General features: G+C 51.7%; 1 protein-coding gene across 1 annotated transcript; it reads left to right on the top strand.

Annotated features, from left to right (window-relative positions):
• The first annotated feature begins 11049 nt into the window (after window positions 1–11049).
• On the top strand, window positions 11050–14865 carry LOC123347011 (CMRF35-like molecule 1). Its single transcript, XM_044984435.1, has 3 exons — window positions 11050–11185; window positions 13304–13445; window positions 14357–14865. Exons 2-3 carry the CDS (start codon window positions 13406–13408, stop codon window positions 14863–14865), a joined length of 549 nt encoding a protein of 182 aa, XP_044840370.1. The 5' UTR covers window positions 11050–11185; window positions 13304–13405.
• Window positions 14866–15414: the final 549 nt, after the last annotated feature.

Genomic DNA, 15414 nt, shown 5'->3' on the forward strand with positions numbered 1-15414 from the left:
GGGTCACTGGGCAGAAGGGAGGTGGTTTACACACTGCCCAGGGCAGATCTGCCAAATAAGAGAAGACTGAAAATATTTGCTTGTTTAAAATGAAGGGTTTGATGGTGGAAATCCACAGAAATCCACAGAAATTTGAATAACTCCTTCCTACTGCAGCTTCCATTTTCCACCAGACCCTCTAATAGGCCATGGTGCTTGCAAACAAAATCACCAAAAAAAAAAACCAGAACACCCAGACCACTGCTATCAAACACCGTGCACTGAGTAAGACACCAGCCACTTCCCCCTTAGTGTTTCCGAGGGAAGTGAGGTAGGGTAGATAAGAGGAACCCTTCCGTGAAAGAACTAGTTAGAGAGGCTGTTTCATTGCAAACACCTACAGGAGAAACCCGGACCCGGTGCTTCCCAGTAACACAAAGGAAAGATTCTCCTGGAGACTCCCCTGGAATCGACGTTCCACCAGGCAGTGGGCAGAGGCAGAACAATGAGGATTTTCCCCATTCTGGGGTGGATGCTTTTCCCAGGTAAGGCAGCAATGAGCGGCGTATGCACCAGCAGAAACAGGCCGCGTTGTTCCTCCTCGTGCCCCTCGCACACCCACGTGTGTGTTATGGGGAGCGGCTGCTGAGGAGGGATTCCAGGAACCGCCCCTGAGCCTGCAGGAGCCCCGAGCACCGCTCCCGGAGACTGGGATTTTGTGCCTTTGCGAAAGTACCTGCCTCTCGCTCGGGGCAGGTATCGTTTGAACGGCTCCGTCCTTACGGTTCCTGTAGCTGCTCATTCAATAGGAGCTTTTTCACAGAGATCCCCTGTTGGTAAAGCTACTGCAGGTTGGGGCTTTACATTTGTAAGTTACCAAAACATCCCAGCCCAGAAGCGGACGACGGGACTGTCCTGGAGTCTCTCTCTGAGGCCATGAAGGGTTTGTGTGAGGTTACATTGGCCCCCACATTTGCCCTTTGATGCTCCGTCAGGGGGTTACGGGGGGTCCAGACTTGCTGCAGCCCCTATGACCCTGCAAACACGTTTTCTGCTGTGGGTTATTCTGAGCGCCAGCGACCCGCTGCGCTTCCTGCCGAGCGGATACTTCTCCCTGCCCCGGTTCAGGCACTGAGGGAGGGGAAACTCCCCTGGGAGGGGGGGTCTCTCCCCGGGAGTTAGTGATGACGGACCCAGCCCGAAGGAAGGGGACCGGGGATCCCGCTGACCCAGTGTCACGTCACGGACTCTGAGAGCAGGGGGGAGTGAGCGGAAACCTGCCCCTGTCTGTGGGGGGAGGAGGGAGAGTGATTGTTTGGGGGGTTACTGCCCGGCCGGCCATGAGGCGGGTCCCTCCATCCCCCAGCAGTGCCAGGCCCTTCCCCTCGGGTCACGTGTCAGGGGCTCAGGTGGCGCCACAACGTTCCCCGGGGCGCGGGGGCGTTTTGTGTCTGTTCAGACGGAAGCGGCGCCCCGGGTCTCACTGTCTCTGTCCCTCGCAGGCTGCTGGGCGGTGACGGGCCCCGGGGCAGTGCGCGGCCCCGCGGGCGGGTCGGTGGCGGTGCGGTGCTGGTACCGGGCGGGCTATGAGCATTATCAGAAGTTCTGGTGCCGGGACGGAGGAAGTTGGGCAGGAAGTTGGCGCTGTTCCAATGGTCACATCGTTGAGACCGACGGGTCGGAGGCGGAGGTGACGCGGGGCAGAGTCTCCATCCGAGACAATCGCACCCAGCGCGCGTTCACCGTGACCGTGGAGAACCTGACACCGGCAGACGCCGGCACGTACCGCTGCGGGGTAGACATTAGTTGGGAAGTTGATCTCAGGGCCACTGTGACACTCACCGTCTCCCCAGGTAAATCCCGGCGCGGCTCTTACAGGTACCGCGCGGGGCGGGGCCCGTAGCCAGGCAGGCCGGTGTCCGGCGATCTGGACACACGAAGCCTCTGGGCTCCGCGGGGCTGCAGCGCTGGGCACGTGGGGGGGGGGCCACCGGGGTGTCAATCAAGGCGCTGCCCCTGGAGAGTCCGGTTTAGATCCCGGCCAGTTTCCCAGCGCCCCGCCCCGCGCTCGCCCCAGGGAACACGGTGAGCGCCCCTCGCCCAGGCCAGCTGGGAACACCTGTGAATAACGTTGCAGGGCAGTTTCTTCCTGCACTGGGTCGTGTCCCGGGTGTGGAGGGGGGTTTGCAGCGGGGGAGGGGCTCTGCTTTCACCCTGGGCAGTTCCCATCATAGACTGTGTGTGTCCGGCCCACTGAGCTCCCAGCCACTCGCTCGGGTTTAAGGGGGAACCTTGATGGGTAACACGGCTTTGGTTCCCGAGGGCGGGGCTGTTAGTGCCCCGTGGGACTCCTCCTGAACCAGGAGAGGACAGGGGCTGGCAGCGGTGGGGGCTGGGTATCACTGCTGCTGACAGGAATGGGGAAGTTCCAAGTGACTAAAAGACTCGCAGTGAAGGTCAACACTGTGACAGGGTTAAAAAAAGAATGAGACAAGTTCATAGAGGATAGGTCCATCAATGGCTATTAGCCAGCATGGGCAGGGATGGTGTCCCTAGCCCCTGTCTGCCAGAAGCTGGGAATGGGCGACAGGGGATGGATCACTTGATAATTACCGGTTCTGTTCATTCCCTCTGAAGCACCTGGCATTGGCCACTGTCGGAAGACAGGATACTGGGCTGGGTGGACCATTGCTCTGACCTGTAGGGCCGTTCTTATGTTCTTAGGGGAGGGCTGATGTTTTGTGGGGACCAACCCCCCAGCTTTATGCCCTACCCCACTGGTTAAGGGGAAATATAAATATTGGGCCTGCCCTTTTGTCCCCCCCCCCATACCCAATACACAAATTTCACATTCATAAAGAATTCCCATTAGTGGAGTCCAATTCCAGCCCTGAAATCTACATGGATTGACTTGTGATCCTTGATCCTGCCAGGCTGCACCCCTCCTCCCCTCCCCCCCCCCCCAGTGCAGACAGTGCCCCAGGAAGGAGCGTAGCAAGGTGCATTGTTTACTTACTGTGGCAGGGAAATCAGTAACCAGTGTCTCTGCCAGGCAGGGGGGGCTCTGCCCTGATTCAGCATCTGGACACAGAGACTCCTCACTGCACTTAAACCAGATAAAGGGGCATGAGTGAAAAGCAGAGACCGTTTGCACATTTTCTAAAAAGCTGTCGATTCTGGCAGCTTTCGCCAGCTGACGCCCTGTTCCCTGGTTTCTTTCATCTTGCAGCCACTGCCATGGGTACCAGCCAGAGAGAGAGGGGCAAAGAGAACAGCGAGGGTGGATGTACTAACTTTGTTGCTGAAGTTAGTTCAGCAAAGCATGGGCTGGCCAGAGGGGAAGAATCTGTGGCTAAAATTCTCTGCTCTGCCTCTGGGCGGCGCACCCTGGGGGAGGGGGGCAAAGTGGCTTTAAGTCACCCTGGCATCTTTCCAGTTCTGAGCCGTCACGTGCACTAGGTAGAGGAGCAGCTGCTCTAATTTCCCACAACCTGCCCCCACGGGCTGCCCACGTACCACTCTGCATCCCCCAGAAGCAGAGAGTTTCTATGGCCCTAAGTGAGATATGCCTCCCCCAGCCAGTGTTCTCAGTGGTGGGAGGCAGCACAGGGCCACTTGTTGCAGCCTGATGCAGTTCTTCTGCTGGGACAATTCTGCCCTGGTGACTGCAGGGCTTTCAGGGCCCCTCTACCCCATGGGAGCAGCCTGCAGGGGCCTCGGCAGAGAGGAGAATCCCTCCCCTGTTTCTCTTGAAGCCTAAACCTTGTTTTTAGGAACAAGAATGTTTAGTGCCATTGAGAAAACGGCATTTTGTCCCAGGGAATCTGATTGACTGAGTCTGTTTTTATCCACAGCTACTTCTTCTCCACTCCCAACAGAAAGGTCATCATCAGCGACAGCTAATTCTTCCCCTAATTCAACAGAAAGGTCATCATCAGCGACATTGTCAGCGACAGTGCAACCAGCTTCTTCTTCCACATCAAAATCTACTTCCATCTGCACAACTGCTGAGGAAGGGAAATCCAGCTCCTCCACTAATCAGGATACCACTTCCTTGGTGTGAGTACCAGTGCTCCAGCCAGAGTCACTTATGGGTGTGTCTACACTGCAGCTGGGTGCGAGCATCCAGCCTGGGTACACAGACTGGTGATCATGGGGCTTGCGATAATGTGCTAAAAATAGCTGTGCAGACATTGGAGTCTGGGCTCTGAAGCTCACACCTGACCCCTAGGCGTGATGACAGCCCAGACCACAAAGTCTAAGCAACAGCTATGCAGCTATTTTTAGGACACTAGGGTGAGCTCCCACCACACAAGAAGGTCTGTCTGGGCTGCAAGGATCACTCCCTATGGGCTGCCAGCTCCCTGGAATCAGTGCAACGTCAGGGTGTATATACCCCCTTGTTCTTCCCTCACAGCTCAGTATTGCATTTCACCAGACGTCATGTCTGAGACCGGAAAAATCACAACTTGTCTCTGCCTCTGCACATGAGCTCTCTGATCTGTGAGGCCAGGACACTAAACCCTGCTCCTCTGTCTTCTCTCATCCCCCCCTACAGCCTAACCATGAGCTGTCTCCTGGCATGTGGAGCTGCCTGGGCTAAACCCTACAGAACAGTCATTCTGCCTGGGCTGCAGGAACAAGTGAAGCTGTTCTGGGCTATAACCGTGACCCCTCTTCCTTCTCTGCAGTTCAGTGGGGCTGCTCATGTGCTTAAAATGCTGCACGTGCTTAGCTCTGTCAGGTCACATCTGATTACAACCCTCCCCCATTAAACCACTAAGACGTGCCCTGCCTGCTGAGTGAGCCATGTGGTCACACTCCTGTAACCGTCCCCCTTCCTCATTCATTTCCCTCCTCACAGCTTGTTCGTCCCACTTCCTGCACCACCCCTGAGAGTCTGCCCCTGCCAGCGCGTAGGCACATGGGCCATTTGAGTCACATGACTAGTCCCAGGGACATCTACATCCTGGTCTATACGATCTATTCCTGACAAGGGGAGTCAGCAAAGGGTGCAGCCGAATCAGCGCTGAACAAGCTCCAGCTGTAGACAAGCTGCAAGATCTAGAGCCAAAATATTTCAAACTAAGAATTTTAAAAATCGAATGATCTTTTCCCTGTTTATTTTGTTCACTTTTTGAGCTCTGAGCATCTTCCAGAATGAAACCGACTGGTCAGTTTCACTTTTGCTTCCAATTAGTTCCACTCCAGCCCATGCACTGACTAGCTTCATCCTGCCAGGTTTGGGCTGCCAGCTGCCAGCGCTGCAAGGGGCATCCTTACTTATTTACACTGGAATTTAAAACGATGCATGGAAACATCTCTGTTGATCTTTAGTATGATCTGACGCTGTCCCTTTTAACAAAATAAGGTTTCTATCGGCTAAAATAAAAAGTGGATTAAAACTCCAGAATCCCTGGTGCCAGGAAAAAACCTAAAGGAAACCAATATGTCTAAGGCCTTTATCCTGCAAACCCTTCTACATGCTTGCTTAACTTTACGCATGTTTCGAACGTTAAGTATTTGCTTAAAATGTTTGTAGGACTGGACCTGAAAATACCGAAGAATGAACAAAATTCACCACAAGTTAGTTATACCACATATTTATCAGCTGTACCAGAGAGGCTGCTGCTCATTTCAAAGACAAGACTAAAAAAAGGGACAGATGAAGTTAGTTATGTAGCTGGCTAAGCACACTCCCATGCAGCGTGAGATAGTGTCCAGATACAATACTGTGCATGAGAAATGAGCCATGCGGTGAGGAAAATGACCAGACTAACGCAGCGTTGGACATCCTTAAACTTGCCCCACCCAGCATCAGCTACACATTAGCATCAGATGGGCAGGATGGGGCGGCTGGGTGTGACCAACCCACCCGAGGGGTCCAGACAAAGCTTCACCCTCAAAGTTTCTGTGACCTCGGCAGACAACACATGCACAGGGCACAGACCATGCCTGCTGCATCAGACTCTTCCTACAGACTGCACGATCTTGCTGGCTACTCACATTTGTACATATTTGGTACAGGTGCCAAACTCATTTGATAGGTGACCTGAGTTAGATTTACCCCGGACTAGGATATTAATCTGCTGGACCCGTGGGCCTGGTGCAAACAAACAGTTGCTCCTGGCTGAATTAGCAATAGAAGGAGAAAGTGGGAAACAGACCTTCTCTCTTTTTCCAACAGGGCCCCACAGTCAAACATCCTTCTCCACATCCTGCTACCATGTGTCCTGCTCGTTCTCATTTTGTTTCTGCTCACTGCTGTGATGTTGGTGAGACTGTCCAAGAAGAGGAAAAAAGGTAAGTGAAATCCTGCATGTGTCCTCCAATGAGCCGTGTTTCTGATCCTTGCTGCTTCTCTCCCACCCTCCCTCTTCCCAAACAGGAAAGTCCAGAACTCCACTGAGCACAGGGGCTGGAAATAGGGGAGCTGCTGCACCACTTGGCTGGAAGTGGTTTCCATCATATACAGGGTTTACAGTTTGATTCAATGGTTCTCAGCACCCCCACTATACACATTGTTCCAGCACCTCTGCCACTAAGTGACTTCTCTGCTTATTGCACCCTGCTGAGCTCCACAGAGCATGTCTGAAATGCATGAGAGACCCGTGTGCAACACTGTCCAAGTCTGCAAAGAACTCTGGTTATGGTGTTTGTTCTACATCTCAGCTGGAGCTGGGAAGAGTTTTACCACCAAAACTGTTTTTCAGAGAAAAATGCAGACTCAGCAATACCAATATTTGGGTTTTTCAATTTGAAACAAATTCTTGTTTCAAAAACTGTGTAAAAACAATCAAATGTTGAAAACAGTCAAAACCAAAGGGAAACATTTCAATTGTATCTAAACAAAATGTTTCATTTAACCTGAAAAAAAATGGATTTCATTGTTTTGAAGTTGTCAGTTCCCCTGTATCCGTTATTTGCCCAGCTCTAAATTGCATATACACTCACCCCCTCATGCTGTGTAGCTGTTTACTCCATCACTGAAATCAGTGGGACTCCCTGTGGAACAAAGGTGCTACCCTAAGTAAGGGTATCAGAGTCCGATCCTAGACACCAAGGTCTCCTTCCTTTTCACTCCCTGTGTCACTACATGGGAGCCTGGCTTGAGAGCTCAGGTGAGCTCTGATCAGTCCAGGATCTGGCAGTGTGTGGATAGCGATGGATCATTTCAGGGTCAGTCAGTTCCACAGGATCAGCTGTTACTAAATACATTACAGCACTCTCCGGTGATTGCCTCAGACAATGGAGCGTAGCTGTTGGAAGCTGTGGTGTTTGGGACCATTCCTGTAGAAGAGACCATTTTCACATGGGAGCTTGTGCTAGCACTGAAGGATCTTTTAAAGTTTGGTTGTATTGATTGGATGGATTTATGCTGCCCTGCCCCCGTTTGGTTCGGTTCAGTAGGCTAGGTCCACACTGAATATAAAGAGAAACTGGAGTTTGGTTCAGAGGCCTGTATTGTGCAGGTGATGGAAAGCTGTCACTGACTGGTGCAGTCGGCCGGATCTCAGTTAGCAGCTAGAGAACAGACCCATTTCCTTTTGGATCAGTGGCCGGGCAGCACGGAGTTAACCTAGACTCAGTGTGTGTCTCCCCTGAAAAACAGTTGCAGGTCAGCCCTGCAACTTAGACCTGCAAAGCTGTGAGAGCCGCAGTTACCCCCTGACCTGTTGCTGTAACTTGGCTCTAATTCGATCTCTTTTCTGTCTCATCCAGAGCTTTCAGGAGCATCTGTGCAGAGGGACAAGAAAACCAACCTCTCAAATTTGGTAAGGCAAATTATAGTATGTCCTGGTAACATCACCTCTTCAATGCTGTCCTAGGGAGGAGTAATATCACAGGTGCGGAGGGGAGGGCCCAGAGAATGGGCCTTCAAGAGGGACCATTCTCAATAGACTGACTCAGACTTTACTGAATTGCATCCGAGTGACCTATGGTCTCGTTTCCAAAAAAGAGAAACTGCAGAAATGGGGAATCTCTGAATTCACACAGGAAACTGATTTGGACTAAAACAGAACAATGAGCCACGATAGGCAGCTGCAATGGGGCTTTTGCCACATACTGTGGGTGTGTCATTGGTTTCATGCTTTCATTTCCCAGGAGCTCATTGATCTGTTCTCCGTTGTGGCTTATTACAATTAGAATATGGATGAAGTTCATGTATCTTTCCACTAGAATAAGTAGTTCATGGAAATAAAGCAACAGGAGCTACAAACACTTATTCTCCACTCACACCAGTGTAAATCCAGAGTGACTCCACTACAAATGAACAGGCCAGATTCTCTCCTGCATTCGGACAATGCTGCACCCCTCTACCAGAGCAAATCTGCCCCAAAGTCAGCAAATCTTGGGTGGTGAAGAGTTGCCAGTGTGGCTCTTATATCAATGTACAGCTCCTCTTGAGATTTTTAGCTTCCACCAGTAACATTTCTATCCACATATTAGTCATCCGGGGCTGGATTTTCCAAACCCCAGAACCCCTAGGCTGTGCACATCGTCATGCCCCGTTTGCAGGAGCACTTACACCAATTGTGTGCATGTATCACATCAGTACAGGCAAGTATAGCCTGGCAAGTGTAAGTCAGGTGCAACATTGTACATGTAGTTTTGCACATCAATCAGCCCCAGCAGGTGGAGGGATTTTTATTTTTTCTGAGCGGGATGAGATTCTAGGCCCACCCTGCTGGAAATTGTACATGGCTGTGACATCATTAAGGTGCTGCCCCTTCCCTCCAATCCAGTCAGACTGTGGTGACAAGGGACTGGATAGAAATACCCAGTTCCTATGGGCAGAGCCGTATTTGTTTAGGTTAGGTGTGTACAAATCTATGCACATGCCTCACTGAAAGTCAACATCTTTACACCCAGAACCTGCTGACCCCTTAGTTCCCATGTCCATGTTCCCAGGCTGGGACTCCAAATGGGGAGTTTTTATTACACTAGGATATAAGCAAATTCGTTGCCTTTAAAATCTCTTGCTCTGGGCCACTTGCAGCTTTAAATCATGCTCAGCAGGTGAGGAGATCCCATGACAAGAGGTGCCTTATTTCCACCCCAGCTGCCATCCCAATAGCTACATTGTCGATTTGACTAAGACACAGAGCCCTCATGTATCTCCTTGCGCTGAACTCAGCTCACCTTCATTTCAGGCGGTTGGGAACAATGCAGCAGGCGGCAGTCAAGAGTATGCGGTTATAGATTCCCCTGGAGCCACTGACCAAACAAGATTTTACAGCAATGTTGAGATCTTTCCTAACTCAGTGAACCCTGACTGCAATTATGTGGAAATCCAGCCCCACTGTCAGGTAGGAAGAAAATGCAAGAGCTGTCCTGAGGAGCTCAGAACTGCAGCTAAATCGTGATCACCCACTCAGGGCTCAGCGGGAAACATTTAACAAGGCAGGGAACTCCCCTCCCTGCCAGCTCTGCAGCCTTAAGATAAACTGGACTTATTTAAAACTGGACTCGAGACTGCAGCCCTTACTCAGACAAATAGTCCCAAACATTTCAATGGGGGGGACCTGCATGAGTGAGAGCTGCAGGGTAGGCCCACAGCATAGGAAGCTGTCTGGTGTTAGCATCTGGGTAGGCTAGGTGACCTACTCAGTTGTTCTAGAAACAGGGGTTCTCAAACTGGGGGTTGGGACCCCTCAGGGGGTCGTGAGGTTATTACATGGGGGGTCGGGAGCTATCAGCCTCCACCCCAAACCCCGCTTTGCCGCCAGCATTTATAATGGTGTTAAATATATAAACAAGTGTTTTTAATGTATAAGGGGGGGTCGCACTCAGAGGCTGGTATGTGAAAGGGGTCACCAGGACAAAAGTTTGAGAACCCCTGTTCTAGAAGAACGATTCTTTCCTCTGCTCTCCTCTACAGTCACCCCATACACCACAGAGCCTCCTGCACCTCCCTTCACTCTCTCAGGACAGGGGCCAATCGCAGAAACAGGAACCGTTCTTTAGAGTGCTGGGCAGGCCAACACCAAGCTACCAGACAAACACGTCCCCTTTGAGACGCCCCCCAACTAACCCCAGCCAGCGGAGTTTCTAGTTTCCTCAGCGTTCCAGGAGGAAGTTGGTCTTTTCCCTAGACACCAGCTCAGGAGAGGAGCCACATAGCTCAGTTCACAAGGCCTTTACCTCAGAGCCCTGACTGAGAACAGAGCATGTAGGGCCCAGCTCAGACTAGAGACCTGGGGCCTGGGATAGCCAACAGGCAATTGGGTTTCAGTTCCCTGTTCTCCCCCTTGCTTCCTTTCCCTCTTTATTTAGCTCAGCCGCAGGGCAGGGCTTCCCGATTGCCCCCAGACTGCTGTGGCTGAAAGGGGTAATGCACCCGTCCACGGGTACTTTAGGGATCTCAGAGACAAGTCCTCAATTCACAGCCCAGACAAGTCACTTGGTTAAAGGGACCCGCTGAAGTTCATGAAGCCAGGGGCTGCTCAGCTGCAGATACTTGGGCTCCTGTTCTAGCTTCTTCCCTCTGATCAACGAAGTTTTCATTTCAGGGGTCAGAAGAGGTTTCTTATGTCACTGTGACGATTTCCACCCCCGACCAGCAGCCCATCTATGCCAACATGGAGCAGCGCCCCAAGACAACACGCCCAGCCGAGCCCCCTGAGGAAACACTGTACAGCCCTGTGAAGTAGCCGCCCAAACACTAACCCTGGATATGAGGCAGAGTGGGGATGGGGGCTGCATAGTCCTTATCCAGGCTGCTTGATCCCGACCTGGCAAAATTTGAAGCAACAGGGTTTAGAACCAAATCTGACCTGGACAAACTCCAGCAGCTGTTGTAGGCAGAGGATTTACCGACACACTCGGCTGGAACTGGAGTCTGTGGTTTGTCCGATGGACACGTGGCCTGATGGAATTAAACAGTTGCTGTTCTCCTGTGAGGAGTGAGTTCAAAGAGCCAATGGCTGGGCTTACAGACAATGAAACTCCCCAGGATCTGTTCAGCTGGACAAGAGAGAAATGTGGCTCTATGGTTATGGAGTTGTCGGATGTTTTCAGTTTCACAGGATTTTTAAACCTTTAGTTTATAAAATTCTCATTGAAGAGGCAAAATCCAAACTCCAGAACATGAACTTTGAGCATAATTTACTTGTCCCTTGTGTGATGAAAAATGTTCCCATTTTGCAAGAAATCTAAGACACTCTGGGCTCTGTCCTTTGGCCACATTGTTGCTCCTCAAATGGTAATTGCCCAAAGATCAGTTCTGTAGAGGGGATATTTGCCTAGAGAGTAGTTTGTAACTGTCTAGTCATAACTCTGTCAAGAGGAGAACCCCTCCCATTGGTGATAGGTTGGGTCTACGCTCAAACACTACTGGGGCGCAGCTACACCGGTGCCGTTGCAGCCTTTCAAGTGTAGACAAGCCCCCAGTCACTATCTCCAACCACAAAACCTTAACAAGCACCTGACTGTGCTAAGGCAAAAGGACCTTGCCAAGTGCATGGGCCATGTGACAGTCCGAGTTGCTGAGCTCTTGACAGAAGTGCATATGAGGTCACTGTTAAGGGTGCAAGTTTGCTGACATTGGCTACATGTTGCATTTTCGTTGTTTAGAAATGGAAGCGGAAACCTTGAGGGCTGAAGTGCGGAACTCCCAACCCTACAGGCAATGCAGATGTGGAAAGAAATGCCAAAGCCTTTCCTCTTAGCTTTTGATTTCCATGTGTTAACAGTTTTGGATTGAGACATGTGTTGGGGTGCAACTTTGGCTGCCATTGTTGCCGACCCAAAGGGCCCGAGGGGGGGCAACAGCGGGGTTCGTTGCCCGGTGTGCGTCGCACTAATTAACACACCAGGGTGGAGAAGCAAACCAAGTTTATTTGAGCCCAAATAAGGTGCAAGGGAGAAATAGCAATCTCAAATCCTGCACACCCGCACGCAGGCGGGGTCCCAGTATTTATATCTTAAGCTCTTTGTGTAAGCCTTTTGTTTTGTTTTCCCCCTCACCCCTTTTTTCCCCAACAGCAGTTACTTTAAGCATTACATTTTAGCGTGTTATAAAAGTTCCCGTCCACATGCTTATCTTTGGCCTTGTTGGCCCAGGCGCATGTAGACTTTTCCCCTTTCTCCCCCTTTCTATTACTACCACTTTTGCTAATTTGAGCAAAGCTACAGCTGTTAGCTGTTTGCTAGAAAAGCTGACTATTACACATTTTGCTTGCTGTTTATTAGCATCTTAGGCTGGTTAAAGTTTACAGCATGGAAGAACTTTGGTTTACTCAGGCCTAGAGTCACAACTTTGGTTCACTTAGGGCTAGGGACACCAACACCATTGTTCTTGCTAATTATTTCTAGCTCTGCAGTAACAAGAGGGCTCAATAGAGATCAGGGCTTAGTTGTGCTGGGAGCTGTACAAATACAAAATTAGAGACTGCCCCTGCTGCGAAGTGTTTCCAATCTAAATAGAGACAGGAGACATGACAGTTTGGGGTAGGACAAAGCGGAGCTGGTCAGTTTTCCTTATCAGAAATTACAAAAAAAAATTTTAAAAAAAATCTTTGTTCAAACATTCATTGGAAAATTTTCAGGTTTTCTCAGAAGTTTTAAACGTATTAAAAACAAGAGTTTTCATTTTGAATCAACTTTTTGATTTGACTTAAAGTGTTGTTTCACTTCATTTCTTCCCCCCAAAAAAACCTAAAGGAAGCAGTCCACATCCAAACAAAACTAACATTTTCATTTAATTTTGAAACATTGGTTCAAAATAAACAAAATTCATCTCAAATTTGCCTGCTGGAAAACAAACACATTTCACTGGAATTTTCCCACAAAGGTTTCAGTTTCAATTACACATTGTTCAGCAGCAGGAAAGCTTTCCACACTAAGCCTTTCAACCTGATGTAAGAATAACGTTCAAACGTTAAGAGGCATCTGGTGCCACTGGATGTGTTCATTTTCAGCGGCTGTTATTGCAGATGGTGTCTATTTTCTGTAGGGTTGGGCTGGGACACTGGGCAGCAGGGAGCTTGTTTACACACTGCCCAGGACAGATCTGCCAAATAAGAGAAGCTGGGAATATTTGGCATGTTTAAAATGAAGGGTTTCATGGTGGAAATCCACACACATTTCAGGAACTCCTTGCTACTGCAGCTTCCATTTTCCATCAGGCCCTGTAATAGATCCTGGCGCAAGTGTCACCAAACAAAAACGGAACATCCCAACCACAGCAATCAAACCACCATGCACTGAGTCACACGCCAGCCACTTCCCCGTTAGCCTTTCCCAAGGGAACTGAGGTAGAGTAGATAAGAGGAAGCCTTGCAGTTAGTTAGAGAGGCTGTTTCATTGCAAATGCCTACAGGAGAAACCCGGACCCGGTGCTTCCCAGTAACACAAAGGAAGGATTTTCCTGGAGACTCCCCTGGAATCGACGTCCCACCAGGCAGTGGGAAGAGGCAGAACAATGAGGATTTTCCCCATTCTGGGTTGGATGCTTTTCCCAGGTAAGGCAGCAATGAGCAGCATATGCACCAGCAGAAACAGGCAGCGTTGTTCCTACTCGGGCCCGTCGCACACCCACGTGTGTGTTATCGGAGGACAGCTGCTGAGGAGGGATTCCAGGAACCGTCCCTGAGCCTGCAGGATCCCCGGGCACCGCTCCCGGAGACTGGGATTTTGTGCCTTTGCTAAAGTACCTGCCTCTCAGTCGGGGCAGGTGTCATTTGAACGGCTCCTCGTGGTTCATGTAGCTGTTAATTAAATAGGAGTTTTTTTGCAGAGATCCCCTGTTAGTAAAGCTACTGCAGGTTGGTGATTTAAATTTGTCCCGGAGTCTCTCTCTGTGGCCATGAAGGGTTTGTGTGAGGTTACATTTGCCCCCACATTTTCCCCATGATGCTCTATCAGGGAGGTTACAGGGGGCCCAGACTTGCAGCAGCCCCTATGATCCTGCAAATACGTTTTCTACTGTGGGTTATTCCGAGCACCAGCGACCCGCTGCGCTTCCTGCAGAGCGGATACTTCTCCCTGCCCCGGTTCAGGCACTGAGGGAGGGGAAACTCCCCTGGGAGGGGGGGGTCTCTCCCCGGGGGTTAGTGATGACAGACCCAGCCCGAAGGAAGGGGACTGGGGATCCCGCTGACCCAGTGTCACATCACAGACTCTGAGAGCAGGGGGGGGTGAGCGGAAACCTGCCCCTGTCTGTGGGGGGAGGAGGGGGAGTGATTGTTTGGGGGTTATTGCCTGGCCGGCCATGAGGCGGGTCCCTCCATGTCCCAGCAGTGCCAGGCCCGTCCCCTTGGGTCACGTGTCAGGGGCTCAGCTGGCGCCACAACGTTCCCTGGGGCGCTGGGGCGTTTTGTGTTTGATCAGATGGAAGCGGCGCCCCGGGTCTCACTGTCTCTGTCCCTCGCAGGCTGCTGGGCGGTGACGGGCCCCGGGCCAGTGTGCGCCCCCCCGGGCGGGTCGGTGGCTGTGCAGTGCCGGTACCGGGCGGGCTATGAGCATTATCAGAAGTTCTGGTGTCGGGCAGGAAGTTTGTTCTGTTCCGACGGGCGTCACATCGTCGAGACCAACGGGTCAGAGGCAGAGGTGACACGGGGCAGAGTCTCCATCCGAGACAATCGCACCCAGCGCGCGTTCACCGTGACCGTGGAGAACCTGACACCGGCAGACGCCGGCACGTACCATTGCGGGGTGGGGAGACCTGGGCTCCTTGATCTCAGGGCCACTGTGGAACTCACCATCTCCCCAGGTAAATCCCGGCGCGGATCTTACAGGTACCGCGGGGGGCGGGGCCCGCAGCCAGGCAGGCCGGCGTCCGGCGCTCTGGACACGCAAAGCCTCTGGGCTCCGCGGGGCTGCAGCGCTGGGCACATGTGTGCGGGGGGGCACCGGGGTGCTGCCCTGGAGAGTCCGGTTTAGCTCCCGGCCAGTTTCCCAGCGCCCCGCCCCGCGCTCGCCCCAGGGAACACGGTGAGCGCCCCTCACCCAGGCCGTCTGGCAGCACCTGTGAATAACGCTGCAGGGCAGTTTCCTCCTCCACTGGGTCGTGTCCCGGGTTGGGAGGGGGAGGGGGAGGGGCTCTGCTTTCACCCTGGGCAGTTCTCATCATAGATTATGTGTGTCTGGCCCTCGTCTGGAGCCTGCTGACTCGTGTTACTCACTGAGCTCCCAGCCACTCGCTCGGGTTTAAGGGGGAACTTTCATGGGTGACATGGGAGGGCGGGGTTGTTAGTGAGACTCCTCCTGAACCAGGAGAGGACAGGGGCTGGCAGTGGTGGGGGCTGAGTATCACTGCTGCTGACAGGAATGGGGAAGTTCCGAGTGAGTAGAAGACTAGCTGTGTCGACCTGGGGAACTCCTCGCCAGGGGATGTTGTGGAGGTCAACACTATAATAGGTTTTAAAAAAGAACTAGGTAAGTTCACGGAGGACAGGTCCATCAGTGCCTATTACCCAGGATAGGCAGGGA

The sequence above is a fragment of the Mauremys mutica genome, chromosome 12, assembly GCF_020497125.1.
Source record: "Mauremys mutica isolate MM-2020 ecotype Southern chromosome 12, ASM2049712v1, whole genome shotgun sequence".
Lineage (NCBI taxonomy): Eukaryota > Metazoa > Chordata > Testudines > Geoemydidae > Mauremys > Mauremys mutica.

Bases quoted from the DNA above. Each gene is read 5' to 3' on its own strand.
- LOC123347011 (XM_044984435.1), top strand. From the start codon at position 13,406: ATGAGGATTTTCCCCATTCTGGGTTGGATGCTTTTCCCAG. The intron at 13,446-14,356 runs GTAAGGCAGCAA...TGTCCCTCGCAG, and splicing joins GGGTTGGATGCTTTTCCCAG to GCTGCTGGGCGGTGACGGGC.